The sequence below is a fragment of the Sorex araneus genome, chromosome 1, assembly GCF_027595985.1.
Source record: "Sorex araneus isolate mSorAra2 chromosome 1, mSorAra2.pri, whole genome shotgun sequence".
Taxonomy (NCBI): Eukaryota; Metazoa; Chordata; class Mammalia; order Eulipotyphla; family Soricidae; genus Sorex; species Sorex araneus.
In genome coordinates this window covers 196,432,991-196,460,895 of record NC_073302.1, presented here as the reverse complement: position 1 = coordinate 196,460,895, position 27,905 = coordinate 196,432,991, and the positions used below count along the sequence as shown (strand labels likewise).

The window sequence follows — 27,905 nt, the reverse complement described above, 5'->3', positions numbered from 1 at the left end:
AGAGAGGAGAGAGTGGACGCCTGTCTGGTCTAAAACACTCTAAGTTGTTGTATCTTACACCCACTATTAGCAAACTGAAGTGCTGCTGTCCTGCAGAAGCTTCTCACACCTGGTGTGGCGGAGTGTAACCCGGCCCAGACACTAAGCCCCGGGCAACCAGTGACGCCTTAGTCACCGTCACGGTTCTTACGTAGAGAGTATTTTTCTGTTTTCTTCAATATCTAAATATTTCGTATACGTTGAAGGAAGATAAACCAATTGCTGAGTCATTTATCCTTAGAAGTAACTGCTAAGGGGATATGAGGAGTAGAGCGAGCCAGGAGTGACCCTAAGGTAACTGGTGTTTACTGTGTGAGTGTGTGTGTGTGTGTGTGCGCGCGTGCGTGCCTGCGTGTGCGAGCGTGCTCTATGTGAATGTATCTGTGCCCCAACACCCAATTTATGTAAAATCACTTGGACGAGCTCGAAGCTATTAGAAATGAATATACGTCCTGAGAATCCCAGAGAAATAAATGATTTTACACTTCATGTTTTACAGCTGGCCGAGAAGCAATTTTGCAAATGTCAGAGTCATACTTGCAAATGCCTTGTTTTAGTGTATGGAATTTTGAATGTTTTTAGCACCTTTAGTTAGATTTCCTAAAGACCGTCCTCAGTATATATATATGTATAGAAGATAAATATATATATATATATATATATATATATATATATATATAAACCCATCTAAGTTGGATTGTTCTAAAAAAACCCAAACAGTGAAAGTTTGAAATACTGTTACATTTTTGTGGGTGTGTTAGTGAGCTCATCTGCCTTAAGGAAATACCTGCAAACTGGGGCGAGGGCAGGGTGGAGAGGCTTGAGCACCAACACCAGGCATCGCTTCCCGTCCTTCCGGACACTGGGGTCCAAGGCTGAGCACTTCCTGCTGAGTCCATCTGGGAAGGAAGTCACTTACATGGCACCCGCCCTGGTAGGGAGAGAGGAGAGAACACACTTCCTGTGTCCCCCGTGGGCCCCAATCCTTGGTCCCAGTGACTCCAGCCCCACCCCTCACCCCTGCTCCTGTTTCTAAATTTCCCAGGTGCCATGGCTTTGTGGGTGTGGCACTGTGTCGCTGGCCCACCAGGGTCACCGATTACTAGACTGTGAGGTCAACTTCAGTCTGGTGTGTTTGCTTGGGGGCCACCACCTTTGGCCGTGCTCGGGGATCACTCCTGGCAGTGCTCTGGGGCCAGGCGGGGGCTGAGGGTCGGTCCTAGGCCAGCCACTCGGAGTCGCTCGCCCAACCCTCACACTTGGTCTCTGGCCCCGAGGCAGATTTCTCACTCGGCTCCCAGGTGTCCCTGAGTCCGTCCGTCATCTGGTCCGTGTTCGCGGGTCACAGTAGGGCCTCGCTCCGGGCTTCCGCTGGGGCCACCAGCAGGCCGGGTGGGGAGGGCAGAGAGGTGACCGTGGAGCGGCCGGGAGGAGCCGGGGTGGCATGACCGTCTGCAGGGCGGGGGGAGGCACCGAGGGGCAGGCACCCAACACGAGGACAGGCAGCCCGGGAGCGCCCGTGCCCCCCCCCCCCCCCGCAGCTCGCGGCCAGCCAAACGCCCCTGCGGAAACCGCGGGGACGCGTGGGCAGTGCCAGCTTGGCAGGACTCCCCCCGGGGGCCGCCCTGGAAGCAGCAGGGGTGGGTGGGGTGGGGGAGAGTCTCTGGGCAGCGGCTTGAGTGCATCCGCCTGTCTCCCCCCAGGCCAGGCTGGTGCCCCCCGCGCCCAACGACGACCTGGCCACGCTCAGCGAGCTGACGGACGCCAGCCTGCTCTACGAGATCCAGAAGCGCTTCGGGAACGACCAGATCTACGTAAGCACTGGACGCGCCTGTCGCTGTCTGTCTTGCTGCGGGGCGGCCTCACCCCTGTGAGCGAGCGTGGCAGCAAGGCGGGTCCTTCCTTCCCGCGGGCAGCTCGCTCCGGGGCATGTCCGAGCCCGAGCTTCTGCTCTGCCTCAGTTGTGGGGGCACACGCAGATTCACACTGCTGAGTCAATGTCCCGGGGTTAGGCCCCGGCGCCCTGGCGCTAAACCCAGAGGTCCTGACTGCAGGGGGAGATGGTGCGGGAGCAGCTGGTCGTGCAGGTCACGTGCAAATACGCTTTTATCTACTCCCAGAAAGCAGGACGGGGGATGCGGCTACGCAGGAAAGTTTATCTATTTGCATGAAAGATACAATCGTTCCTCTAAATTATCAGGAAGGCTGCGAAGTAAATCACTGTTACGCTGGTCTGGAGAAAGGGGTGCGGAGATGTAAGACGCAGATGACAAACAGCATGGGGCGTCCTGCTGGGATGCTAACCTTAGCGCTCTGTGGTAGTTCTTCCGATACTGTTGATAGAGTGGATACAATGTAGCCCCCTCTGTCCCTCCCCCTCCCTCTTCTCCTCTCTCTCCCTCCCCCCTCTCTCTCCCTCTCTCCCCCTCTCCGTCTCAATCACCTCTTGATTTTGTTCTATTTGACACAGAGGAATTCAATCAGTCTGTCTATAGCGAAATCCAGTTCTTGATAACACTATTTTCCCCCAGCCTACTGAGAAATTGATTAAGTCATTTTCATGTAAATGCGAAGTTGGCGATTTCCTTACAAGTAATAAATTGTCAGGTGCTGATTAGCCTATGAAAATTCAATACCGCCCTGAATGCTTGGATAAGCCGCCAGCCACCGTAAACACGCTTACAATTAAACGCGCTCGGGCGGAGTGGCTGTGAGCCGTCCGCACGGCGCTCGCTCTGTGACTCGTCTGTGCCCGGGCGGGGGCTGCCTCCTGTCCCCGCTCTGTCTGTCTGTCTGTCCGGGCCGTGCTGCCTTCCGCCCCCTCCTCTGTCTGTGCCCCAAACCCGCTGCTCGGATTCCTTCTGCGTTTCTCTCTTCCTCCCGCTCTGGCTGTCTCGTGTTCTTGTCTCTGCCTCCTCCTCGGGGCTCGGGGGCTCTGCTCACCCTGGTGGTCCTCAACCAGCGGGCCGGGGGCTCAGGAGACAACAGGACACAATGCTGGCCCGACTATCCACGCGCCGGCAAGAGCTCTGCCCCGCAGGCCGCCCTGCCCCCTTCACAGGAAGTCCTGGGGGTTGTTTTCACTGAATCACTGAGATACACAGGACTGAGCTCGGCCACACAGTGTCCCAGCACCGGGGGCCAGAGCACGTTCCCTACCACCAAAGTGCCCGCCTCGCCCCCCCGCCCGTTTCCGCTTTAGACACTGCAGCTTCCGGTAGCTACTGGAAGGTGATTGTGCGTGTCACTCACCTCTCAGCTCCCGGCCCTTGTCCAGTTTCCGACTCTCACTGCCAGGCTGCCCCTGCTCCGTCCTCCGCCCTCCCCTCCCCGTGGCGGCGAGCCCCTCGAGTGGGCAGATCTCCGTGGTCCTCGGTTCTTCTGTCTTTGGGCGTTGTTCACGTAGTGTGTGTGTGTGTGTGTGTGTGTGTGTGTGTGTGTGTGTGTGTGTCCCTCTGACCCATGTCAGCACGGTGCTCCCCGTGTCCGTCCGTGTGTGAGGACACTCCCTGACTCATTATCCATGACAGCTGTGTAGTGCTCCCTTGAGTGGGGTCCCCACGGTGCCCGTGTCCCCTGTATAGTGCTCCCTTGAGTGGGGTCCCCACGGTGCCCATGTCCCCTGCTCCCTTGAGTGGGGTCCCCACAGTGCCTGTGTCCCGCAACCCGTCCTGGGCACTGGGTTATTTCCAGTTCTGAGTGTGTGACTGGTGCTGTGCTGAACATCGAGTGCTGTTTCCCAGCAGGGCCTGGACCAGCCCGTCCCCGCCAGCGTGAGTGACAGCCCCTTTCTGCCGCGCCCGGGCGGGCTCTGGCTCCCTCTGTGACTCGGGCCGGGCTCTGGGTGAGAGGCTGCTTCACGGTCGCTTGGATCTACGTCTCCCTGCCGATTAGTGGTGCCAAGCCCTTCCCGTGTGCCTTTCGGCCGTTTGTGTTTCTTCTTCGAGGACCCTCCCACCCCACCCGGGATGGAGAGAGGAGGTGGACAGGCGTCTCCTCTCCCGGGCTCCTCCTTCCCCGTCAGCCTCCCACACAGGGAGAGCGTGTCCTCCTCTGGTCTGACCTCAGAGAGAACAAGAGTCACTTCTGACACGAGCAGCTGTGGTCGGGAGACACCCTGAGACCCACCGTTTCCCGCCCGTCCTCCCTGGACTCGGCCTGGGACCCTGTGATCCGGTGACCCCTGGGCCTTTCTCCGGCCTGGTTCCTTCCCCCTAGATTCCCTTCTGCGCCCCTGAAATACTCGCGTAGCTTCACGAACTTCTCCAAGGACGTCATTGGAAGCCCCTCAGAGCTGAGCATGGACGTCGCCCCCCTGTCACACACCCCCCGGGCCTGAGAGGTGAGACTCCGACAGGAAGGACTTGCCGACCGGGATTCCCGCTGTCCCGGCCCATCAGCTTCCGAGCGTCAGCAGCAAACACTGTTACCCTGGGCACGTGGTTTAAGGGAGCCGGGAAACCAGGCCGCCGCTAGTTCCCTCCCAGGGGCCGTCTGCGTAGACGCCGCGCTCTGTTCAGGCAGCCTTCTCCCCTCCTGCGACAGCCCCTGCTTCCCTGGGCTTTATATAGAAAAGTTCCCCACTGTGTGAAGCCAGGATTTGTCTTTGTCTACGGGAAGCGCCACGTAGCGGAACTGTCGAGGCTCGGGTTTGTGCCAAGTGCACTGAGTCATGGCACTGGACGTCCCCGCTCGTGGACCCCGGACGCTGTAAACACTGCCAAGTGACCACCCGGTGCCTCGGGGCGCCCAGGGGCCAGGAGCAGGGCACTGCTGTCTCTCACCTCCCGGGAGAGGGACAGATGAGACTCTCCGAGCAACGGGACACTAATTTCCACCTGTTGCATCTCATAAGAGTTGGGGCGTGTGTTGTTTGTCCTTTTCAGTGTCGCGTCTTTTCCAAGGATTAGTTCACGTTGGCAGAAGTGCTCTGATGGGTCAGGAGGAAAAGCGAGCGTCGCTTCCCCTGAACACGCCAGCATGAGTGTCCTAGGGGTTTCGGGTGCACCCGGGGCGGCGCCTTGGCCCTGGCCCCCGCCCTGACCCAGCCCCACCCTGTCCTTTCTAGCCACACTCACGGGGACCCCCAAACTTCCAGCTCTGCAGACAAAGTTCTTCGTAAGATCATTGATGCTCGGGGCTGGAGCGATAGCACAGCGGGGAGGGTGTTTGCCTTGCGCGCAGCCGACCCGGGTTCGATTCCCAGCATCCCATATGGTCCCCTGAGCACCTCCAGGAGTAATTCCTGAGTGCAGAGCCAGGAGTAACCCCTGTGCATCACCAGGTGTGACCCAAAAAGCAAAAACAAACAAACAAAAAAAGATCGTTGATGCTCATTGTCCGTCCCGTGTCCTGCACCTGGTTTTAGTGCAAGTCTCCCCGTCCCGACTTTTGAAACAGCACAGAATGCAGCCCCACCCCCACCAGAGACCTCAGAGCGAAGCCAAAATGTTTCAAGTGGATTAATTTTTTGACTGGGATTTTCATATCTCTCTCACCAGCCGAGAGGGAGAGAATCAGAGCTCTCCAACTGATCTGTAAACTGCAGTTGGAGCTAAGTAGGTGATTCTGCCCTTGGGAGTTAGGTTGGGAAGATTTCCTGCATCCTCTGGCTGTGGAGAGTCCCAAACCACCACACAGCAAATGGGTTGCAGGTGACACTCGCTTGCCGGAAAAGCGTTGCATTTCCTGGGTGATTGTCAGAGCACAGAGAGAAGAGACTGTGCAATCAGAGTCATGAACGGCAGAGAAGAATGGAGGCTGTATTTTCTTTTGCACGTGCCAGTAGAACTTGAGACTCATACAGAAAAGACAGAGAATGGAAACTCAGGAACTCCCTAACATCTGGTGGGCCAGGCATCGAGCCAGACTTCTCCCGGCCACTTTGTGACTGAAGCTTCCTCTCAGGGGACCCGGTTGGCTGGAGCAAGTCTCGCTTCTAAGAGCCTCGCAGGAGGCTGACTTGGCAGTCTGGCATCAGGGCTGCTCTCCCACCTCAGGGTAATTGAAACTAGGTACACGGCCAAGTTTCTTCTTAGCGAATGCTGCCCCCACCCTCCCGGCCTCCGTGGGCTCTGCCATGCTGTGTGTGATTCACAGCACGAAGCTCTCTGCCATCCCGTCACCTGAAAGAGCTTCCAGGACGTGCCGCAGGCAGAGAGCACTGTAAAGACGGGAGTAGGTTAGAACACACGGGGTAAAGGGAAGCTGTAGTCCTCACAATGCTTTCTTCCGTCAGACGTTTGAAAGTTCCACTCTGCCCAGGTGACCTCTTTAGACACAGACCTAGACAAAGTCATACTCAGTGGCTATTTTTTTCTTGGCTTCACATTGTTTTTCTTGAAAAGACAAACAGACGCGGTTCGGTATCATCCCCGTCCTGACCCTGAGGCCTTCGCCTTCCGTCTGTGCAGGCCGCTGTGTCGGGCAGACGGCTCTTCCCTCCCCCTCTCCTCTCGGTGTGCCAGGCAGAAAAGCAGCTCTCAACCTCCAGCAGTATATGCATATTTACACTGAAATTCTTTCTTTTGTTTTTTAATTTTTATTTTATTTATGTTTAATGTATCACCGTGAGGTACAGACTTAGAAACTTTCGTGCTTACGTTTCAGTCATACAATGGTCGAGTGCCCATCCCTCCACCAGTGCCCATTCTCCACCACCAATGGTCCCAGTGTCCCTCCCACCACCCCCACCCCAACACCCCCTCCCCTGCCCCTGTGGTGGGCACATTCCCTCTTACTCTCTCTCTCCTTTGGGGTGTTATGGTTTGCAATGCGGGTAATAAGCGGCCATCGTGTTTGGTCCACAGTCTACTTTCAGCCCGAGTCTCCCGTCCCGAGCGAGCCCTCCAAGCATCCTGTACTTGGTCCTTCTCTATCCCAGCTGCCTTTCCCCCCGCCCCCCCCCCGCACGTGAGGCGCGGCTCCGAGCCGTGGAGGGATCCTCCTGGCCCTTCTCTCTACTCTCCTGGGGTGTCAGTCTCCCACTCTGTCACTGTAAACTCCACAAGTGAGTGCTGCGGCTCTTGATAACATGAAGACTCATATGCTCTAATTTGGGGGGACGCAGCCAGGGTGCCCTTGACTCTGTGCTCGGGGATCACGCCTGGCAGGGCTCAGGGGCCGTATGTGCTGCCAGGGATCAAACTCAAGTCAGCCACGTGCAAGTCAAGTGCCTCACCCACAGGCCTGTCTCCGTGGCCCTGCTTCTTACTTCTGAATGCCAGTGGCTTCTCTACCTGCTGTCTTTGCACTACCTCACAGAATAGTGCTCTCACCAGAGAGGCTGGAGAATGGCAGTAGGAGGCGCGCCCGCATCCTTCCGCCCAAGGAGAAGCTTTCAGGGTGTTGTGACTAAGCAAATTATCCGCAGTGGGTATCCTGGATGTGTTTGAGATTGTTATTACGTTTAGATTAATAAAACTCCATGATGAGTCTTCACTGTCTTTATTTTTTTTTTAATTTTTTATTGAATCACCATGTGGAAAGTTACAAAGATTTCAGGCTTAAGTCTGTCATACAGTGCTCAAACACCCATCCTTCACCAGTGCCCATGTCCCACCACCAAGAACCCCAGTATACCTCCCACCCCCCACCCCCAGCTTGTGTGGCTGATAATTTTCACTTTACTTTCTCTTTACTTTGATTACATTCAATATTTCAACATAAAACTTGCTATTATTATTATTATTTGGAATTTTCCCCCCAAAATAGAACCTGCTGAAAAGGCGGCATTTGATAACTTGTTTTCTCTTGCTGAGAATGAAGAGATATGAGGTCGCACGGCCGTGGTAGAGGCTGCGTGGTTTTGGATTTCTGTATTTTAGTAACTAAATCCAGGAAATTTCTGCCAAAAATTGCATCATTGCAAGCTCGTACCTCTGTTTAGTGGGCCTTATAAGGTGCAGTCACCACGCTGCCCCGCCAGAAAGGGAAAGCTGAGAGAGAAAAACCTTTGCCCTCCTGGGTAGCATGAGGCCATGGCTTAGTTCACAGTCTGGAGGCATTTCTGCAAGAAGCTGCTGGTGCCAAAGGCAGTTAGACGGCCTCTGGGGTCATGGGCGTTCAGCAACGGAGGGGCCACACAAGTGAGGCCGCCCGGATCACATCTGGGCCGACAGCGGCCTCACTGGCTTTATTTTTAAGCCAAATAAAATATAATCTTCAGAATTTTTAAAAAATGATTTATATGACTTATTTTTTAGCATTATAAGTGACAAATGTTAATCTTCTCATCTGAAATTAGACTTGCATTAGGCATAGGGCCTATTTGGCTGAAATGTATCATCTGGTGAATTATTACTGCACTCAACCTGCCAGCGTTTGCTCAGGAATTTTAATTGTATTTTAGTAAGAGATAGCAACGTGTGATTTTACCTTATTACTGTATCCTAGTTTGACTTTTTAACATCAAATTTATATAGGCCTCTGAGTATACATATACGTGTGCACAGACGTATGTATAACTGTATATATATTCAAAGATTTGGACTTGGGGACTCAGTGACTCCAAATACGAGGTCATGTGTCTCTCGTGTAGTGTCTTCAGTCAGGTCCTGTTTGGGATGTTGCTGGTTTGTGGTGTCTCTGCAGTGAGGTCCTGTTTGGGATGTTGCTGGTTTGTGGTGTCTCTGCAGTGAGGTCCTGTTTGGGATGTTGCTGGTTTGTGGTCTCTGCAGTGAGGTCCTGTTTGGGATGTTGCTGGTTTGTGGCGTCTCTGCAGTGAGGTCCTGTTTGGGATGTTGCTAGTTTGTGGTCTCTGCAGTGAGGTCCTGTTTGGGATGTTGCTAGCTTGTGGTCTCTGCAGTGAGGTCCTGTTTGGGATGTTGCTAGTTTGTGGTGTCTCTGCAGTGAGGTCCTGTTTGGGATGTTGCTAGTTTGTGGTGTCTCTGCAGTGAGGTCCTGTTTGGGATGTTGCTAGTTTATGGCGTCTCTGCAGTGAGGTCCTGTTTGGGATGTTGCTAGTTTGTGGTCTCTGCAGTGAGGTCCTGTTTGGGATGTTGCTAGCTTGTGGTCTCTGCAGTGAGGTCCTGTTTGGGATACTGCTCATTTGTTTCCTTGTGACCTTCCTTGGTCTTCGGGCTGTCTACCATTTTGATAGATTTTTCAAAAGTTCACCTTTGGTTTTGGTTTTATAGTCCATTTATTTTTGCTCAAATATCGGAGATGATTTTTATGCAATTTTTGAGTTTCTTGAAAATGGACACTTAGATCGTTAATTATAAGATTTAGGGTTTGGTTTTGTTTTTTATAACATGCCTTGCAGGAGATAATTTTCATACCAAGTATGCCTTCAGCTGTATCTCACAAATGATACGATGGAACCAGAATATTTTTTCTTATTATGCAATTCCCTAAATGCCTTTTCTTTGCCGTGTGCATGTGTGCGTGCGTGTGTGTGTGTGTGTATGTGTGTGTATGTGTGTGTTTGTGTTGGGGGCCTGGGGAGTGAACCCCAGGTTACACACATGCAAAGCATGTCTACCGCCCAAATTCCTAATAAGCACATTTTTCCCTAGAAAAGCTATTTTCTGATTTGCACTGTGACTCCCTCACAGATCACTTGCTGTTAGTTTGTGTTTTCAGACATTTGGTGGATTTCTAGGCATCTATTACTGACTTGCCGCTTCCTCCTGCCATTACCAGAACATACATGACACGGCTCAGCTCTTCCACGTGGAGTGGAGTTGGCCTGTACCCACTGTAGGGGGATGTATGTTCTGCACTGTGGGCTGGCAGCACCTTTCAAGGCCAGTCGCCGGTCAGAGAATACAGGGGCATAAGGCAGTTGCCTTTCGTGCAGCCCGACTGAGTTCAGCCCCTGCGCCACGTACGGCCCCTGAGTATCTCTGGGAGTGAGCCTGAGCACAGGAGCAGGAGTCATCCCAGAGCACCCAGGTGTGGCCCCCAGCAAACCAACCAAAAAACAGTTTATTAGTCAACTTGATCACTTGTTCCTTCAAACTTGCCTTTTTATTCCTTATATAGCTTACTAGGAAAGGGTTTAAATTTCCCCGAACCCTTACGCGTTTGCGTTCTCTTCTGCGTATGTCAGTGTACACACACACCACTCTAAACTGCTTTGTTTCTCAGTGTATCTCATTTTCCATAGTGAAATATCTCTTACTATGAACACTGTTTTATCATAAATGTTGTGTGACTTACGGCGGGGGGGGGGGGGACATCAGCCCGTGGGCCTTATCCCTGACAGACGCGTCCCCTGGGCTGCCGACAGCCTGTCTGCCGGGACCACGCGTCGAGGGACAATTTTATAAACATCCAAAGGGCCTGCACAGGAAGCGGAGTCCATCCTTTCTGAGCTGAAGTGACTGAGCCGTCTTTTCTCCTTTTCTTCTTTTGGTGCTACTGCTGTTTGTCTCTACATCTTGATTCATTCTTTTCATTCAGATTATCTCAGTCTTCATATTTAAAGTATTTTTTAAGTCACACATAATAGTTTTTGTTCATAATCTTTGTCCTTTAAGTAGACTATGTGACCCCTTTCTATTTGCTGTGGTTACTAATACATTTGAGTTTCACTCTAACATTTTAGCATCAATTTCTTTCTCTGTGTTTGTATAGCCAACCACTTTCTTTTTAAATTAAAATGCATTTTTGATTTCTGTGCTTTATATACTTAAGGTTTAGGCATTTTATTTTTGTTCTATGGCAACATCAAAATAATTTCTCCATTTGCTTCCTCTTGTTTTTTTTTTTCATGTTATAATTGTATATTTTTTTTATTCAACTGGTTCTCCAAAACTTTAAAAATTCTTAAGGTTTGGTATTTTTATTCTTTATCTACCAATGGGATAAGTCAGTTGCTTTGTTTGAATTTGACTTTTTAATTTATGTATTTGAAAATAATGTGAAAAATGTCAAAATATGGCTTTTACTACCTAGAATTTTCAGTGATTTAAAAATAAATTTTATTTAAAGTTGTCACTTATATATTTCATAAACTACTTATCTACTTTCTTTCCAGACTTTTATTGGGGATATCCTCTTGCTCGTTAATCCATTCAAGGACCTTCAGATTTATTCTGCTGTGGTGAGTATAAGTGTTAAAATACCCTGTAGTATTGCTGAGCGGCACTCACACATACCTGTCTGCATCACAGGGATGGTTACGAGGGAAAACCAAATATTGCCAAATTATGTCTGGGAAATTCTAATGCAATGGAAATTTATGTAATGCTGATTTTAATTCACTCTGATATTGAAAGCGAACATTCTCTCATCAAAATATTTCTGTGCAGCTGTGATGTGTAATTCCGTGATCACAGTCCTGGAGGACTTGGAGCTGCCACCCCGTGTGGCTGTGTTTGCCCCGGTCCTGTCTCGGTTAGGATGAGTCTGTGCGGGGCTGTTACTCGAACACGCACCCTCGCAGAAGCTGTGGGACGGGAGCTGTGCAAATAAGAAGGAACAGTGTTGACTTTGCACTTTTCTCAAACGGCTTTGCAGTTTTAGTGATAAGACTCTCAAAATTAAAAAGATACTGAGGAGCGACTGTGGGGAACTGAAGGCCGGGCACACGGGTCCCCAGAGGGCCGGGTGGCACTGGGGAATCTCGCCGGCTCACTGGCCTGGCTCCCGCAGGGAACCGGCGCCCCGCGGGGCAGTGGTCCGGCCAGGGGAGGGGCCCTGCTCTGTGCTCCTGACCCACCCGGGACGGACTCCTGGGTTTGGAGGGCTGGGAAGAGGAGAGCAGGGACGGCGGGAGCTGTGCGGTGACCCCTGGCCCCCAGGGACAGCACTAAGAATTCCCCAGCAGCCACACAGAATCCACCTCCCCTTCCCAGCCGCTCCTCATCCCGCCTCCCTTCCCAGCTGCTCCTCTCCGGCCATGGCCTCTGTGGCCCAGGAGGCAGCAGCCCCCAGCCCCGCCCAGACGAGCCGTCAGGGCCTCCGTGGGGATGGTGCTCCCGCCTGATGGTGCTCCCGCCGCAGCCTTCTCCCCTCTGCCTCTCTCAAGTCCCTTCCTGGAAGTGTGTTCATCTTGCCGATTCCAAGGCAGAGACCTTGATTTTTAACTCTTATTCATTCGCTATACAGTTCATATTTTCTTAAATCTTGTTTCCTTATTCTACCTTCTTTGCACTTAATTGTCACTTTCGCTTTACAGTAAAATAGTTTTTCTGTCTTTCATAAATGTTATTGGCTTTTTAAAACCTTGTTATTATTTTTAAAAATTTATTATTGTTATTATTATTATTATTATTAATTTTGCTTTTTGGGTCACACCCAGTGATGCACAGGGGTTACTCCTGGCCCATGCATTCAGGAATTACTCCGCCAGGTGCTTGGGGGACCATATGGGATGCTGGAAATTGAACCTGGGTCCACTGCATGCAAAGCAAACGCCCTCCCCGCTGTGCTATTGCTCCAGGCCCTTTATTATCATTATTACTACTATTATTATTACTTTTGGGGGGGTGGTTGGGGTCACACCCAGCGATGCTCAGGGCTTACTCCCGGCTCTGCACTCAGGGTCACTCCTGGTGGGCTCAGGGGCCATCCATCAAACCCAGGCCCGCTACTGCAGGGAGGGGCCCTTCCCACTACGACTGCTCCGGCCCCTACGGTGCACACTTCCCCCGTGAACATCCCTCAGGAAGCTCCAGCCCTCGGCTTCTCCTAGTAAGCTCACTAGAACCCGAGTGCAGGCGTGTGCCCGCCCTGGGCTGGGTGGTGCCGGTGAGGGTCCAGCCTCGCTGTGGACTGTGCGCCTGCCCTCTCTGCTCACTGGCGGCTCCCCTGTCCCCTGAGCAGCCCAGACCCTCCTCAGGCTGTGCCCCGTAACCGTTGCCGCTGTCACTCCGGGGATGCTGGCTGCCAGCCGTGCTGCCCGGCCTCGGGCGAGGGCACCCAGGCCTGCTCCCAGGCGTGGCGCTGGTATGCTGGCTTCTCCCTACACAGCCGCAAGGCCACACTGCTGGGAAATGCTGGTTGGGTGTGGAACCTTTCAGGTCAGAGGTCATTGCGAGGCTGGGGTGGTCTCAGCTTCTTCCTGAGGCTCTTGGTCCGTGTCTCTGGGTGTCCGTGCGTCTGGGAGACTTCCTTGGCCCACGGTGGCTGCTTTTCTCCCCGAGCCAGGTGCCCCGGGTCCTGCTGGCAGCGTGAGGAGCAAGTCCGGGGGAGGTTCCGCGTTGTTCCTGAGGGGGGGCCCGGGCTCCCTGCCCCGGCGGGGGCGGGGGCGCAGCCTGGCCCTGCAGACCCCATGCTATTTCCTGCGTCTGATCTTTAAGCAAAAAAGCCAAGGAAAAGTCAGGGGTGGGGGCTCCCTAGGGAGAGGCGCCTTCACACCCCTGCAGGCACTGCTGATTCCCAGAGTCTCTCCTAATCCTGCCGTTAGTTGAGCTTTTACCGTGTTTCCAGGTGAGGACCTGGGCTGCCGCCGCTCTGTCTGGTTTGCAGCACTTGGATCCGAACATCAGTTGCCTTCGGATACCCTAGTGTGGTTGGAATCTGCACTCAGTAGTGTGTGGTTCTGTGTTTCTCTTCAGAGAGAGAGGGAGAGGGAGGGAGAGAGAAAGGAGAGAGAGAAAGGGAGAGAGAGGGAAGAGAGGGAGAGAGAGAGGAGAGAGTGAGGGAGAGAGGGGGAGAGAGGGGGAGGAGGGAGAGAGGAGAGATGGGGGAGGGAGAGAGAGGGAGGGAGAAAGAGAGGAAGGGAGAGTGAAAGACAGAGAGACAGAGGGAGAGAGAGCAAGGAGGGGGAGAGAGAGAGAGGGAGGGAGGGAGGGAGAGAGAAAGACAGAGAGAGGGAGAAAGAAAGAGAGGGAGAGAGAGGGAGAGAAATAGGGAGGGAGAGGGAGAGAGAGAGGGAGGGAGGGAGAAAAAGAGGAAGGGAGAAAGACAGAGAGACAGAGAGGTAGAAAGAGAGGGAGAGAGAGGGAGAGAAACAGGGAGGGAGAAGGAGAGAGAGAGAGGGAGGGAGGGAGAGAGAGAAAGAGAGCTCACAAAAGCTATCAGTGTTCTATTCCTGGCTTATATTCACAGTGTGACATTTGATTGTTGAGTAAGGACATGAATCTTCAGAAAAGACAAGAGCCAGTGTAAATAATTGAATTTAAAATATATGTGTGTGTTGTTGTTATTTAAATGCTTTTATGGGTCTAGGGGTCATATTGGAAGAGCAACTTTAGCATAATAAATTGCTAGGGTATAACTAATTGTATTTTATAATGGAAAAATGTTATTTCATGGTTTATTCATTCAGAGTGTCAACAGCACGGCTTCAAATTATATATTATAGTTGTGTTTCTTTCAGAAAAGTAAAGGAGAGGCCCATTATGAGACATACTTTTTTAATTAATGTAGAACTAGAAAACAATAAATTGAATTTTTTCCAAAACAGTTCATTAAGGCTTTAAATAATGAACACAACATTTAAAATCTATGTATCAACCTTTATACTCGTCAATTCTAACTGCTTCCGAGCTACAGTGTACGAGGAAATAAATACTTATTTGAAGGGAAACACATTGATAAAACTTGCAATGAATTTTTTATGGGCCATAATGAATTTTTACAATAATTAATGCTTTTAAAATTCACATCTGGTATGTAGAATGACATAGTTTCCACCCTCCTGGTTTACAAGTAATAGCCCCTGAAATTACAGAAATTAGCTGCAGGGAGGGACTTCGTTTTCAGGTCGAGATTGTTCCACGCTGTGCAGCAATTTGAATACCTCCAAGCTTGAAATGAGCAGCTCAGCTGATCCGTCTGCAAATGTGCTCGGAGCCCTGGCCCTGTCCTGTCTGCGGACCCGGGACGCAGGAGTGAGTCTTGTCTCAGTGACAATTCCCATTCGGCTGTGGCTTTGTTTGCACACCGACGAGTGAGAGGAGGAGATGGAGCCCGACTCCATCCTCTGGACTCGGGGGAGTCAGATGGGAACCAAACCCCTGTCCACGAGCCCCTGCCCTCGCCGGGTGACGCTCAGCCTCTGCCCGATACCCCTGTACCTTCCAGTGCTCAGGGGAGTCAGATGGGAACCAAACCCCCGTCCACGAGCCCCCTGCCCTCGCCTGGTGACACTCAGCCTCTGCCCGATACCCCTGTACCTTCCAGTGCTCAGGGGAGTCAGATGGGAGCCAAACCCCCTGTCCACGAGCCCCCTGCCCCCGCCGGGTGACGCTCAGCCTCTGCCCGATGCCCCTGTACCTTCCAGTGCTCAGGGGAGTCAGATGGGAGCCAAACCCCCTGTCCACGAGCCCCCTGCCCTCGCCGGGTGACGCTCAGCCTCTGCCCGATACCCCTGTACTTTCCAGTGCTCATTCCCATAGGTGTGGCGCAGGGGGGCACACTTGGCTGGGACGGGCCCGCCCCCAGGAGCAGCCGTGCCCCGCCAGCTGTGCACCCCCGGCAGCCGTCAGGGTCCACGCAGCCCACCCGGGGACCAGCGGTACGTGGGGCTGGAGGGCAGAGGGCTCTGGAAGAGTGCTCAGGGGGGATGGCCCGTGCGTGGTCCCCTCTAGGTGGGGACATCGCCTTACCCAGTCCGGCCTGCCCGAGGGGGGAGCCGGAGGCCTCATGCACGTGGCAGGCGCCTCCCAGGGCCGCCCTGACGGCTGCCCCGCCGGGAGACCGAGGCTGAGGGAGGGACGCGGGAGTGAACTGTGCCCGAGGACTCCGCGCCCCGCGGCGCCCGCCCGCTCCTGTTCCCACGCTCTCCTGATGCGCTGAGAGCTATGCCATTGGCTTCCCGCTTTGCCAAGCATCAGCTCCTCTCAAGAGACCACGCCTGCTGCTCTTGGGCCAGTGCTCATCCTACACAGCAGCCGGGCCCTGTGCTCTTCATGGGGACCTGGGCACGCTCCCGTCCACTCAGCAAGCACTGGCGGGGGGTGGGGGTGGGGGTGGTTGACGGGGACCCAGGCCTGGCTCTGTGACTCCAGATCCCTCCTGGGTCAGGCTCCCGTCACCGTGTCTGGGTGCTGGTGTCGCCGGGGACTGCTCCGTGTCTGTGCAGCGGGAAGGGTCTGATGTGGAACAGCCCCCTTCGTGCAGGAGCGAGCACTGGGGGCGGAGGGAGAGCACGGCTGGCAGGGCGCTCACCTGGCGTGCAGCCAGCCTGGGTTCGATCCCCGGCAGCCCAGAGGGTCCCCTGAGCACTGCCGGGAGCAATGCAGGGTCGGAGTAACCTCTGAGCATCACTGAGTGTGGCCCCCAGACAAGACAAATGAAGGAAAAGCAGTAACAGAAGTGGGAGGGTCAGTGCCGGGGCGTGGGGACAGCGAGACTGCGGGGGCGAGCCGGCCGGGCGCCCTCTCAGAGAGTGGACGGCTCGAACCCCAGCCGCTCACCTCCGAGCAAAGCCCCGGACTCAACTCTCGGACACGAGCAGGGAGTCTGGGGACAGTTTGGCTTCTCCGTACGTGACTTCAGCACCCGGCAAACGGTGCTGTCCAGAAGGTGCCAGCCATCTGCGGGCGCACCCGCCGGCCTCTCGCTGTGGCGTGGCCACACTGGAACCCTGGCCCACGCGTGTCAGCCAGTAACATCGAGGGCTGGCCGCGTGCAGCAGCCAGAGGAAGGGTCGATGGGCTGCTCTCCCGGAAGCTTCTGGAAAGAGGCAGCGTGGTGGCTGCAGGCGGGAAGCGAGTCCCAAAGAGAAATGCGTGTTCCGTGTAACTGTGCCCAGGAGCGCGGGCAGCAGGAGTGACGCCAGCTGGCCCCTCCCCGCACCCACCTTGGCGGGTTTGTTCTAGGGATGCTCGGGGGAGAGAGCGGGCCTGGGGGAGGGGGGATGTTGGGAGGGACATGGCTGTCCCCACAGGCCGGCCCGCCCAGAGCTCTCAGCCCCACTGCTCTTGGGTTCACGAGAACAAGGCACTCAGGAACTGCACCGGCCTATGGCATCGCCCGGGAGCCTGGGCTCTGCGCAGTGTTCGGGGGCGGCAGCCACCCCAGCTCTGCACCCAGAGCCCAGGAGGGGCAGCGTCAGGAGCTGAGGGGCGGTTTCCGGTCTGAGTCACCACATGTTGTCACGGTTGAGCCTTGTGTGTGTGTGTATCTTCTTGGCCGAGGTTGGTTGTCTTCTCCTCACGTCCCACCCAGTGTGGGGCGCTGCTCCCGGTTGGTCGGTGGTGTCGAGTGTGGGGTGTGGTGTGACTGCATTTGCTCCAGGAAATCAAAAGTTTGAACGGGGCAGTGCAGCTGGAGTTAAAGTTTTAGCTGGATGGTGACTGTGGGCGGCCCAGGTAACGGGGCCTGGCCTGGGGCCTGGGAGCATCTTTTTGATCCTTTTCAAGGTTTATTAATGAGTCTCTGGGTCACAGCCGTTGATGAGCCTACTTGGCTCCCAAGGCAGTTCGTGGGCGTGACTGCCAGGCTTCCGGAAGATCAGGGAGATGGGGGGAGGTCGCCCATCCCCTCCCCCCATCCATGAGCACCTGGATTTCAGTCGCAAAACCCGCATGCCTGAGAGCTTCAGCAGATCAGTTTCTGGGTGAGGCTGTTCCTGAGCAGTGGGGTGTTGCCGTGAGCATCGTGAGATTGAAGGTGTGGAGGTTTTCTCCGGGCTCTGTTTGGGCAGGTGGTTGGCTCACCATCCCCCTCTGGGGTTCCCCCGATGACACCCCGCATGGGGTCTGGGATGCATCCTGTTTAGAAGATCCAGTCGGGGCCGGTGACCCAAAGATGCTGAGAAAGACGCCCGAGTACTCTCGTAGTAGCATCCCAGCCCGGGAGAGAGTGGCCTTTGACGAGGGATCCGCAGCAGACGCTCCTTCCTCACTCACATCCCGTCTGCCAGAGGGAGCCCAATGCCCTGTCCAGGGCTGACCAGAGCGTGGGGACGGGCACTGGCAGTGTTGTCCCGCCTTTGCTGTGTGTCGTGCTGCCGGGATGTCGGAAGCGGCTTTCCCCGGCTCCCGGAGAGCTTCTCAGCTTCTCTGCTTACTGGATGTCCTTTCCCATTCCTACTTTTGTCCATTTTCTATTATATCCCAGCTTTAAAGATTGACTTATAGGAACCACTTGTGAAGTTTGTTGCGGTCTGGGCTCCGTGCCAGGCTGACTCCTCTGTGCCTCTTACGCTGTCATTGGCGTCTCTGCGTGTTCTGTGTGGACACACGGGCACCGGAGCGTTGGCCAGGCCAGCGGGCTTCCCGGCGGCCCTGTGGGCGCGGCCTCCGGCCCTCGCCCTGGGAGGGCCACTCTGGTGCTTGTCTGGTGCGTCAGGCGTTGCCGCTCTCGGGAGAGGGTCAGACCCAGCTGTGACCCAGGTGTCCCCTGGCATCGTGTGGTGATGGTGAAAATGCCGGTGAGCTCCAGTCATCCGAGTCTGGGCCGGTGAAGCCCCGTCTCGGTCTCTGCATCCTCAGCGCGGTTGGGGGTCTGGCGTGTTGGCCCGTTCCTTGAGTTTCGTGTGGAAGCGTGTCCACACGTGTCCACGTGCTCGGTGGCAGAGCATGTGGCACTTGGGAGCTTACTGTTGCTCCTCCTAAGCGCTGCTGTCTGATCAGGCCCTCCTCCAGGCTGGCCTCCAGCAGGGCCTCGCGAGGGAGACTCGGGATTGATGACGTCTCCCGATTTGTATTCAAGAGATCTCTGTCAGCTTTGCTCAGTGAGGTCTCGCCATCATCCAGTGCAGCTCAATGTCACTGTTTTTATTTAAAAAAAATATATATGTCCGGTATTTTTGGAAATATCACTATCACTGTCACTGTCATCCCGCTGTTAATAAACAATAAATAAAGGGACATACGTAATAATCTTTCAGTATCTGTACTGCAGTACACAATGCTCAGAGAGAGAGAGAGAGAAAAGGAGAGAGAGGGAGAGAGAGAGGGAGAGAGAGAGAGAGAGAGGGAGAGAAAGGGAGAGAGAGAGGGAGAGAGAGAGGAAGAGAGAGAGAGAAAGGGAGAGAGAGAGGGAGAGAGAGGGAGAGGGAGAGAGAGAGAGAGGGAGAGAGAGAGGGAGAGAGAGGGAGAGGGAGAGAGAGAGAGGAAAAGCGCCCGCCATAGAGGCAGGCAGGGGCGGGGTCGGGGGTGACGGGAGGGAACCTGGGGACACTGGTGCTGGGGAATGTGCCCTGGCGGAGGGACGGGTGTTGGAGCACTGTGGGATTGAAACCTAATCGTGAGCAGCTTTGTAACCATCTATCTCACAGTGATTCAATTAAAAAAAAAAAAGAAAAACTTTCCCACCAGCATTTTAAATAACTTCAACACTGGGAAATTTTGTAAATAAATCGGAGAAACGGTCTTCTCTCCCAGCAAGCTTCAGCTCCTTTGCCGCGTGCTCCTCTCCCCCTGGGACACCTGAACCCAGAGTTTGCACAAAGCCTTCTTCCTAACCGCGGCCCGGGGCTCCTCCCCTCGGGCGGGGTCTGTCTCCAGCACCGCAGGCGCCCCCCTCACCCCGCGCAGACTGCACTGCACCCCGGAGCCCCCAGCCCCCCTGGAACCTCCCAACCTCGCTGTCCGTGAGGATACAGCCGGCTCTTGTCACACAGAAAGTTAAGTTTAGCCGGTATCTGTTCGTGACCCGGAGCCTTTCTCTGATTTAGGTTTTCTTTTTAAAAAATTGCAATGTAGCAAAATTCCGTGGAAACTCCTCAGGACCAAATATACTGTCGTGAGTTTCCATGGCGATCACCGGGACCCACTGAAAGGAAACCGCCCGCGGCCCTGTTGTAAACCCACCGTGTCTGCACAGCCGCCTGCTCTTCAGGGCAGACCCCCGGCGCTCTCCGCCCCGAGCTGCAGGTGGCTGAAACTGTGCGGGGGTCACCAGCCCCCGGGGCAGCCCTGGGGCGGGGAATCGGGCGCCCAGTTCCTCTGAAAGCCGGGAGAGTCCGTGGGAAACAGACGCCCTCTTCCGACGGGGATGCGGAGAAGGCGGCTTGCAGACGTCCGTGGCTTCTGCGCGCTGCAGCCGGGCTCAGGGCGTCCGTCTGTCCGTCTCTCTGTCTCCCGCAGGCCTCCCAGCTGTACAGAGGCGACGCGGGGAGGGTCTGCTCCGCGCTGCCCCCCCACATCTTCGCGTGTGCCGAGAGGGCCTTCCGGCAGCTGTTCCAGGAGCGCAGGGCCCAGTGCTTCCTGCTCAGGTGAGCGGGCGGGCGGGCGGGGCGGGCGGGCAGGTCTCCTGGGCCCCTCCCGCGGCCTCTGCAGCTCAGGCGCCCGCAGGCCTGGGTAGACACAGCCCAGGGCAGCAGCGGGACTCGCACCAGCAGGCGTGCCCGCAGGTGGACGGCGGGGAGCTGGCCACTCTGCCCTGCCCGAGGAGGCCGGAGGGAGACGCGGGGCTCGAGGGCCTGCTCGCTCCCCCCACAGGGCCGGCCCTGCCCGCTCTAGGGTTCGCTTCTATCCCCCACATGCGCCAGAGCAAAGCCCCCGAAGTGACGCTTGACTGACGGCTGCCAGGGCTCCTGGAGGGGCACTGACTCTGGAGCCGGAACCTCTCCCCTGAGGAAGGGACAGTGCTCACAGGACAGTGCTCACAGGACGGGAACGGGAGGGACAGCTGTGTCCCGACAGGGGCACCTAGTCACGGCCTCTGCAGTAAATCTGTGATGACCAGAACTTCTGACTGGGGGGGAGCGGGGGAGGTGGAGTTTGGGGACTGCTCCTGGCTCAGTGCTCGGGGGATTGTGCGGTGCTGGGGGCTGGAGCCAGGCCCCCCGCGTGTGATAGAAATGCCCCAGAACTGCCCTGTCTCCCAGGCCGGGGTGATCGAGTGAATCCCGGGTGTCGTGCGACTCTCCCCTCAGTGGCTGACCAGGGGCTTCCTCCACTCACAGTCGCCAGGGCTGGTCCCACTGGGCGAGTTTAGGACTCGACTCCGTGGGCTGTGTCAGGGCCGCCCCGGCCGCTGAGGGATGCTCTTCCATCTCCGGCATCGAAGCCTCGGGGCGTTCCCCGGGGCAGACGCCGGGTCCCCTGGGCCAGAGCCTGGGGTGCCGCACAGCCCTGGGCCCCTCCAGGGCGACCCTGAACTCAGAACCAGCAGGCAGCCCTCAGCACAGCCGGTGTGACCCCAGACACGAACAGAAACCCCCAACAGCTTTTGTTTCCAAATTGCGACTTTGTTTCTCTTTCGACTGGGAGTCCCGGCCGGTGCCGCTTTCTCGGATTAGCAGATTAGGTTAATTCCCAGCCCCACTCCCTGGGCTGACCCGTGGGAACGCGTCTCCCAGGACTCCCAGACGCCCCTGGGTGACAGCTGGAGTGTGCGAGGCCCCTCCCCGGCCTCCATGACCCTCAGCGACAAGCCGGCCCCCCAGGGGAGCAGCCTCTGCGCTGGCGAGGGTCCCGTTTCCTCAGACCAGGCCTCTCGGGGGGATGCGCCCCAGCCTGGGACTGGGAGACGCCATCTCGTGCGGCTGTTCCCTTCCGGCCCGGGAGGGCTCGGTGCAACTGTCCTGCGTAGGGACCAGACAGGGCCCGGCACCTCGGCCAGACAGTGCCCCCGGCCCGACCCAGAGCCTCGGCCGGACACAGTGACCCCGGCCTGACCCAGAGCCCCGGCCTGACCCAGAGCCCCGGGCCCTCCTGGTCCGCCCTCGCTGGCTCCCGGGCTGCAGTCCAGGCGCCCAGAGGGTCCCTGCCCTGCCCCTCTGACCCCACCGGGCCCCCTGCCCTGCCCCTCTGACCCCACCGGGCCCCTGCCCTGCCCCTCTGACCCCTCTGGGTCCCTGCCCCTCTGACCCCGCGGGGCCCCTTGCCCTGCCCCTCTGACCCCTCTGGGTCCCTGCCCCTCTGACCCCGCCGGGCCCCCGCCCTGACCCTCTGACCCCGCCCTGCCCCTCTGACCCCTCTGGGTCCCTGCCCCTCTGACCCCGCGGGCCCCTGCCCTGCCCCTCTGACCCCGTGGGGCCCTGCCCTGCCGACCCCGCCGGGCCCCCCGCCCTGACCCTCTGACCCCGCCCTGCCCCTCTGACCCCTCTGGGTCCCTGCCCCTCTGACCCCGCGGGGCCCCTGCCCTGCCCCTCTGACCCCCTCTGGGTCCCTGCCCCTCTGACCCCGCGGGCCCCTGCCCTGCCCCTCTGACCCCGCGGGCCCCTGCCCTGCCCTCTGACCCCGCGGGCCCCTGCCCTGCCCCTCTGTCCCCGCAGTGGAGAGCGCGGCTCGGGCAAGTCGGAGGCAATGTGGCCACCTGCTGCGGCAGCTGACCAGCAGGGCGGGGCCCAGCGCCTGGGACAGCCGGCTCACACACGTGAGTAGGGGCGGGGCGCACTGGGTCGGGGCGAGGCGGGGTTGCTCCTCGGGGCCCGGGTGGGCGCGGGCGGAGGGGCTGGGGGCTGCTGGGATGGTTGGAGCGTGCGGCCTGGGCCGTGGACCTGGCCTGGACGGAGCAGGCAGGACCCGCCTGCAGGATCTCCCGATGCCCCTGCGAGGGGCAGAACCCGGCCCTGCACCCCCGGGCTGCCCCCGCCCCCCCCCCCCCCTGCACCTGCCCCCCCCGCCAGCCCCTGGGGACGTGTCGGCCACCAGCGTTCTGGGCCCTTCCCAGAAATGACACCACTGACCCGCTCCTGCTCTGAAAATCCAGAAGCTGCCCCGGGATTCAGATGGCAACTCCTCGCGCCTGCCCCTCCTCTCTCTCTCTCCCCCTCTCTCTCTCTCCTCTCGCTCGCTCCTGCCCCTCCTCTCTCTCTCTCCCTCTCTCTCTCTCTCTCCTCTCTCCCTCTCCCTCTCTCTCTCCTCTCTTTCTCCTCTCTCCCTCTCTCCTCTCTCCCTCTCTCTCCTCTCTCTCTCCCTCTCGCTCGCTCCTGCCCCTCCTCTCTCTCTCCCTCTCTCTCTCTCCTCTCGCTTGCTCACTCCTCTCTCCCTCTCTCTCCTCTCGCTCGCTCCTGCCCCTCCTCTCTCTCTCTCCCTCTCTCTCTCTCCTCCCGCTCGCTCCTCTCTCCCTCTCTCTCCTCTTGCTCGCTCCTGCCCCTCCTCTCTCCCTCCCTCTCTCCCTCTCTCCTCTCTCCCTCTCTCCTCTCTCTCCTCTCTTTCTCCTCTCTCTCCCCCTCTCCTCTCTCTCTCCCTCTCTCCTCTCTCTCCTCTCTCTCCTCTCTCTCCCTCTCCCTCTCTCTCCTCTCTCTCCTCTCTCCCTCTCTCTCTCCTCTCTCTCTCCTCTCTCTCCTCTCTCCCTCTCTCCCTCTCTCTCTCCTCTCTCCCTCTCTCTCTCCCTCTCTCTCCTCTCTCTCCTCTCTCTCTCCTCTCTCTCCTCTCTCTCCTCTCTCTCTCCCTCTCTCCTCTCTCTCCTCTCTCCCTCTCTCTCCTCTCTCTCCTCTCTCTCTCCTCTCTCTCCTCTCTCCTCTCTCTCTCCCTCTCTCCTCTCTCTCCTCTCTCTCCTCTCTCTCTCCTCTCTCTCCCTCTCCCTCTCTCTCTCTCCCTCTCTCTCCTCTCTCTCCTCTCTCTCTCCTCTCTCTCCTCTCTCTCCCTCTCTCCCTCTCTCTCCTCTCTCTCCTCTCTCCTCTCTCTCCTCTCTCTCTCCTCTCTCTCCTCTCTCCCTCTCTCTCTCCTCTCTCTCTCCTCTCTCTCCTCTCTCTCTCCTCTCTCTCCTCTCTCCCTCTCTCTCCTCTCTCTCCTCTCTCTCCTCTCTCTCCTCTCTCTCTCCTCTCTCTCCTCTCTCCCTCTCTCTCTCCTCTCTCTCCTCTCTCTCCTCTCTCTCCTCTCTCCTCTCTCTCCTCTCTCTCCTCTCTCTCCTCTCTCTCTCCTCTCATCCGCTCCTGTCCCTCCTCTCTCCCTCTCCCTCTCTCTCTCCTCTCTTTCTCCTCTCTCTCCCTCTCTCCTCTCTCCCTCTCCCTCTCTCTCCTCTCTTTCTCCTCTCTCTCCCTCTCCCTCTCTCCCTCTCTCTCTCCCTCTCTCTCTCCTCTCTTCTCCTCTCTCTCCCTCTCTCCCTCTCCCTCTCTCTCTCCTCTCTTTCTCCTCTCTCTCCCTCTCTCCTCTCTCTCCTCTCTCTCTCCTCTCTCTCCTCTCTCCCTCTCTCTCTCTCCTCTCTTTCTCCTCTCTCTCCCTCTCTCCTCTCTCTCCTCTCTCTCTCCTCTCTCTCCTCTCTCCCTCTCTCTCTCTCCTCTGTCTCTGCTCTCCGCCTGCCTCTCTCCTCTCACTCTCTCTCACTCGCTGTCTGCCTCTCTCCTCACTCCCTCTCTTCTCTCTCCCTGCTTGCCTCTCTTCTCTCTCTCGTCTCTCTCTGCCTCTTGCCTCTCTGTGTGTCTCTCTGTCTCTGTCTCTCTCTCCCCTTTGTCTCTCTCTCTTCTCTCTGCCTTTCCTGTGTCTCTCTCTGTCCCTCTGTCTCTCTCCCTCTCTCTCTCCCCTCCACCTCTCTCTCCCTCACTTCTTTTCAGTCTTCCTCTCACTGCTGGTGTTTCCATGGAATAATCTGGAACTGAGAACTCGGGTCAGGGCATAGACGTGGGCTGTGTTCTGCTTAGGGCTGGGCCGTCCTCAGAGCTGAAGGCCGCTCTCAGTGCCGGGGCCTGGGTGGGTCTCCCCGGGAGGCTGTGGTAAGTGAGCCCAAGTCCCCGAGCCCCCAGACACGCCGTCCCTGGCGTAGATTCACAACCGCTCGCCGTGCGGATTGGGCGCCCCGCACGCTCGGAATAACTCAGTGTTTTAGGTCGGGTAGGGAAGGACGCCCCAGCGCCCTCGCCTGGACACTGGCTGCCGGCCGCCGGCCTGGGGCTCAGAGAGTGCCCGAGCCCACCTGTCACCAAGCCGACACGGGCCGAGTACTGTAGCGGCAGCATCGAGGGGCTGAATCACGACAGGGACTAGCAGTGCCCTGAGTTGAAGGTGGGGAACCGTCTACTGAAGTGACTCTGGTTCCTCAAGTGCGTCGTAGATGATGGTGCGGGTAGGCTCTGCGTCCAGCCAAGTGGGTACATCCAAGGTGGCATTTCCCTGGGTCCGACGGAGCCGGCCCCTGCCCGGTCAGCACCTGGGAGTGCTCTGACAGTGCAAATCTCGGTGAAACTCTCCCATCCGCCTTTGTCTGGCCCCTTCCCGCAGCCCCCTGAGGCATCCCCAGCCAGTGACCCGGCCTCAGTGCCCCGGCCGGCGGCTGCACACACGAGTGCCAGGGTGTGGGTCCCCGCCTCCCAGCCGCCTGCCCGGGAGACTGTGGGGCTGGCCCGGCCCGCCCAGCTGAGCACCCAGCCGTGAACAGGGTTTGTGCCCCAGACAGGCCTGGGCAGCAGGAAGCAGGGACCACCCAGAGTCTAGCCTGGGTCCCCGGGGACAGCCAGGCCGCCCCCAGAGCTGGGCTTTCCGTGCCCCTCCCTCAGGAGCCCGGGCCGTCCCGCCCCCGCCCCCGCAGGGCACCACCGGCCTCTGCTCTCCCCCTCTCCCCCCCTCCGCCCGCTTGGCCCCTTCTGCCGTCCCACTGGTCATGCAACGGCCAGTCAGACCCCCAAGGTGAAGGAGCTGCAGGCCAGGCCGCCAGGTGGCCAGAGAAAGGCCGATGGGCCACCAGTGTGCGCTCTGCCCCGAGCACTGGGCAGAGAGGGGCCAGCAGGGCGGCAGCTGAGCGAGGTGACGGGGACGCCCCGGGGTCAGCGCGTGCGGGGCGGAGGCCACTGGCCCCTGGGTGAGAGTGTCGCAGCAGAGCCCGTCGATACTGTCCCGGGCGTGTGTCCAGGGCTGTGCGGGGCCCAGGGAGCCTCTGGCTGGGCAGCATCTGGGCGGTCACCCCTTGCTCGGGCTCCGGGGGCGGGGGCGGGCACGGAGGGCATGGAGGGCGTGGGGGCACCGGGAGGCGAGCGGGCACTGCGGGGGGGCAGGGGACGGGGGACTCGGGCGGGGGGCTGGGGCTGCCCTGGTGGGGAGCAGAGCCCAGGCGGTGCCCTGCGTGCGGGTGGCTGCATGCCCGGGGCAGAGTGGCACAGAGGGGACAGGGCGGGGACGGGGCGGGGATCGGGGCCGGCTCCTTGGCCAGGGGCTCTCACGCCGCCACCAGGCTCAGGCCCCGTATGCTCACCCGCACCTGTGCTCCCTTGTCTTAAGAGCCATTAGGGGCTGGGGGAAGGTCAGGGGCGGGGGGAGGTCAGGGGCGGGGGGAGGTCGGGGGGAGGTGGAGGCAGGAGGGAAGTCGGGGGGGGGGCGGGGGGGAAGTTGGGGGCGGGGGGAGGTGGAGGCAGGGGGGAGGTCGGGGGCGGAGGGGAGGTGGAGGCAGTGGGGAGGTGGGGGCTTGGGGAAGCTCCTGCTCTGCTCGCAGAGAGCCGGCCAGGTCCTGTCCTCAGCACCCGGGAGCACTGTCATGAGCAGCCCTGAGCACTCCCAGGGCTGGCCCGAGCGGCTGCCCGCAGCCCCCGAGCTACAGAGGCCTCATGGGCGTGAGGCCTCCCGGGACGCGACTGGCGGGGTCCTGCCCCCACCGCACGCCCTGGCCTGGCGCCATCCAGACGCCCGGGAGCCCTGACGAGGCCACTCGGACCCTGCCCCGGGCTTTGCCGGGAGTCGGGGCTTCCCAGGGCCGGGTTACGGGAAGAGCAGCCGTGTCGGGAAACAGACCGGCCAGGGGCTTTCCCGTCCGAGACCCGCCCAGCCCCCCGAGAGCTGAACCCCATGGTCACCATGGAAACCACCAGCCCCGGCCCCGGGTCCCGGCGGGGCCGTCCGTGCGCACCGGGGCGAGGCTGGCGGGCATTGGCGGCCGCCACCAGGAGCTCCCCGCCCAGATGGGCCCGGGCTCTGGGGTGGCCCCGGGACTCGGGGCCCTGAGAGACGAGAAGCCAGAGTGGCCCCGGACGGCCCCAGCACCCCCAGCCCCGGGAGACTCTTGGTCAGTGAACCCCAGAGGGGGGTGTGGGGAGCCGGGCAGGCGTCCACTAGCACCGCCCGCCCCTGGCCGAGGGCGCGGGCCTAGGGGAGCACTGCACAGGGAGGGGCCGCGGGCGCCTGGGGCAGCTGCTTGTTTGTCCCTGTGTCCCGCCTGCTTCCCGCCCCCAGGACCCCTCTGTGCTGGCACAGCCCCCCTCGCCTGGCCGCCCCCTGCCGCCCTCTGGCCACCCTGTGCTCTCACCGGCAAACACAAGCCGTCCTCTCTGTCAGGGTGTCCCGGGTTGGCTGGGGCTTCACAGACTGGCCTGGCCACTCCCACGGCCGTACTCCTGTTTATAGCCAAATAAAACAAGAAGGGGTGTGTGTGCACGTGTGTGCACGTGTGTGCATGTATGTATATGTGTGTGCATGAGTGTATATATGTGGATGCATGTATGTGCTCATGCATGTGCATGTGTTCCTGTGTGCATGTGCGTACGTGTATGAGTGCGTGTGTGCGTGTGTATGTATATGTGCACTTGTGTATGTGTATGTGTGTATGTGTGCGTATGTGTGTATGTTACATGCACATGTGTATGCGTATATGTATGTACGTGTGTGTATATGTGTGTATGTGTTCGTGCATGTTTGTGCATGTATGTGTATGTGTGTGTGTGTGCATGTGCTGTGTGTGCCCATGTCTCTGCGTGTGAGACGCTCACTCGGTGCCATGGAGCTGGCCCCTAGCTGGGCCGAGGAGAGAGGGTCTGTCCAGAGAGCCGCGCTCAGCGCCACTGACCCTGTGTGTTTGTGTTTCTACACACTGTGCACTTTCTTGTCATAAACCATCAGGTTATGAGTCGCAGCACCACAGGTAGTCGAGGCCAGGCTGCTGAAAGGGCTTGTTTTGTGCCTTTAGTAAAATTTTAAACCATGTTTAAAGAAATAACATAAATGTTTAAACGGCACGTTATTTCATCATTCATTCCATCATGTATTTATTCATTCCACATGATAGTTTGTCTTAAGCAAAAATGGAGCCTTCATAAATACTGAATTGTTTTTTAGAAACGTATTTGCTCCCGTTACTCTGAGCTCAGTGATCCGGTCTGTAAACTGAGGCTAGATAAGGGCAGATGAGCGATGGCGTCCTAGAACTCA

General features: G+C 57.7%; 1 protein-coding gene across 1 annotated transcript in view; it reads left to right on the top strand.

Moving 5' to 3' along the window:
- The window catches only part of MYO16 (myosin XVI), a 310,488-nt gene that overhangs the window by 121,151 nt on the left and 161,432 nt on the right, over positions 1–27,905 (top strand). Inside the window, 5 exon segments of the mRNA XM_055126930.1 lie at positions 1,743–1,853; positions 11,024–11,089; positions 19,974–20,101; positions 22,109–22,139; positions 22,141–22,209. Coding sequence (XP_054982905.1) covers positions 1,743–1,853; positions 11,024–11,089; positions 19,974–20,101; positions 22,109–22,139; positions 22,141–22,209 — 405 coding nt within the window.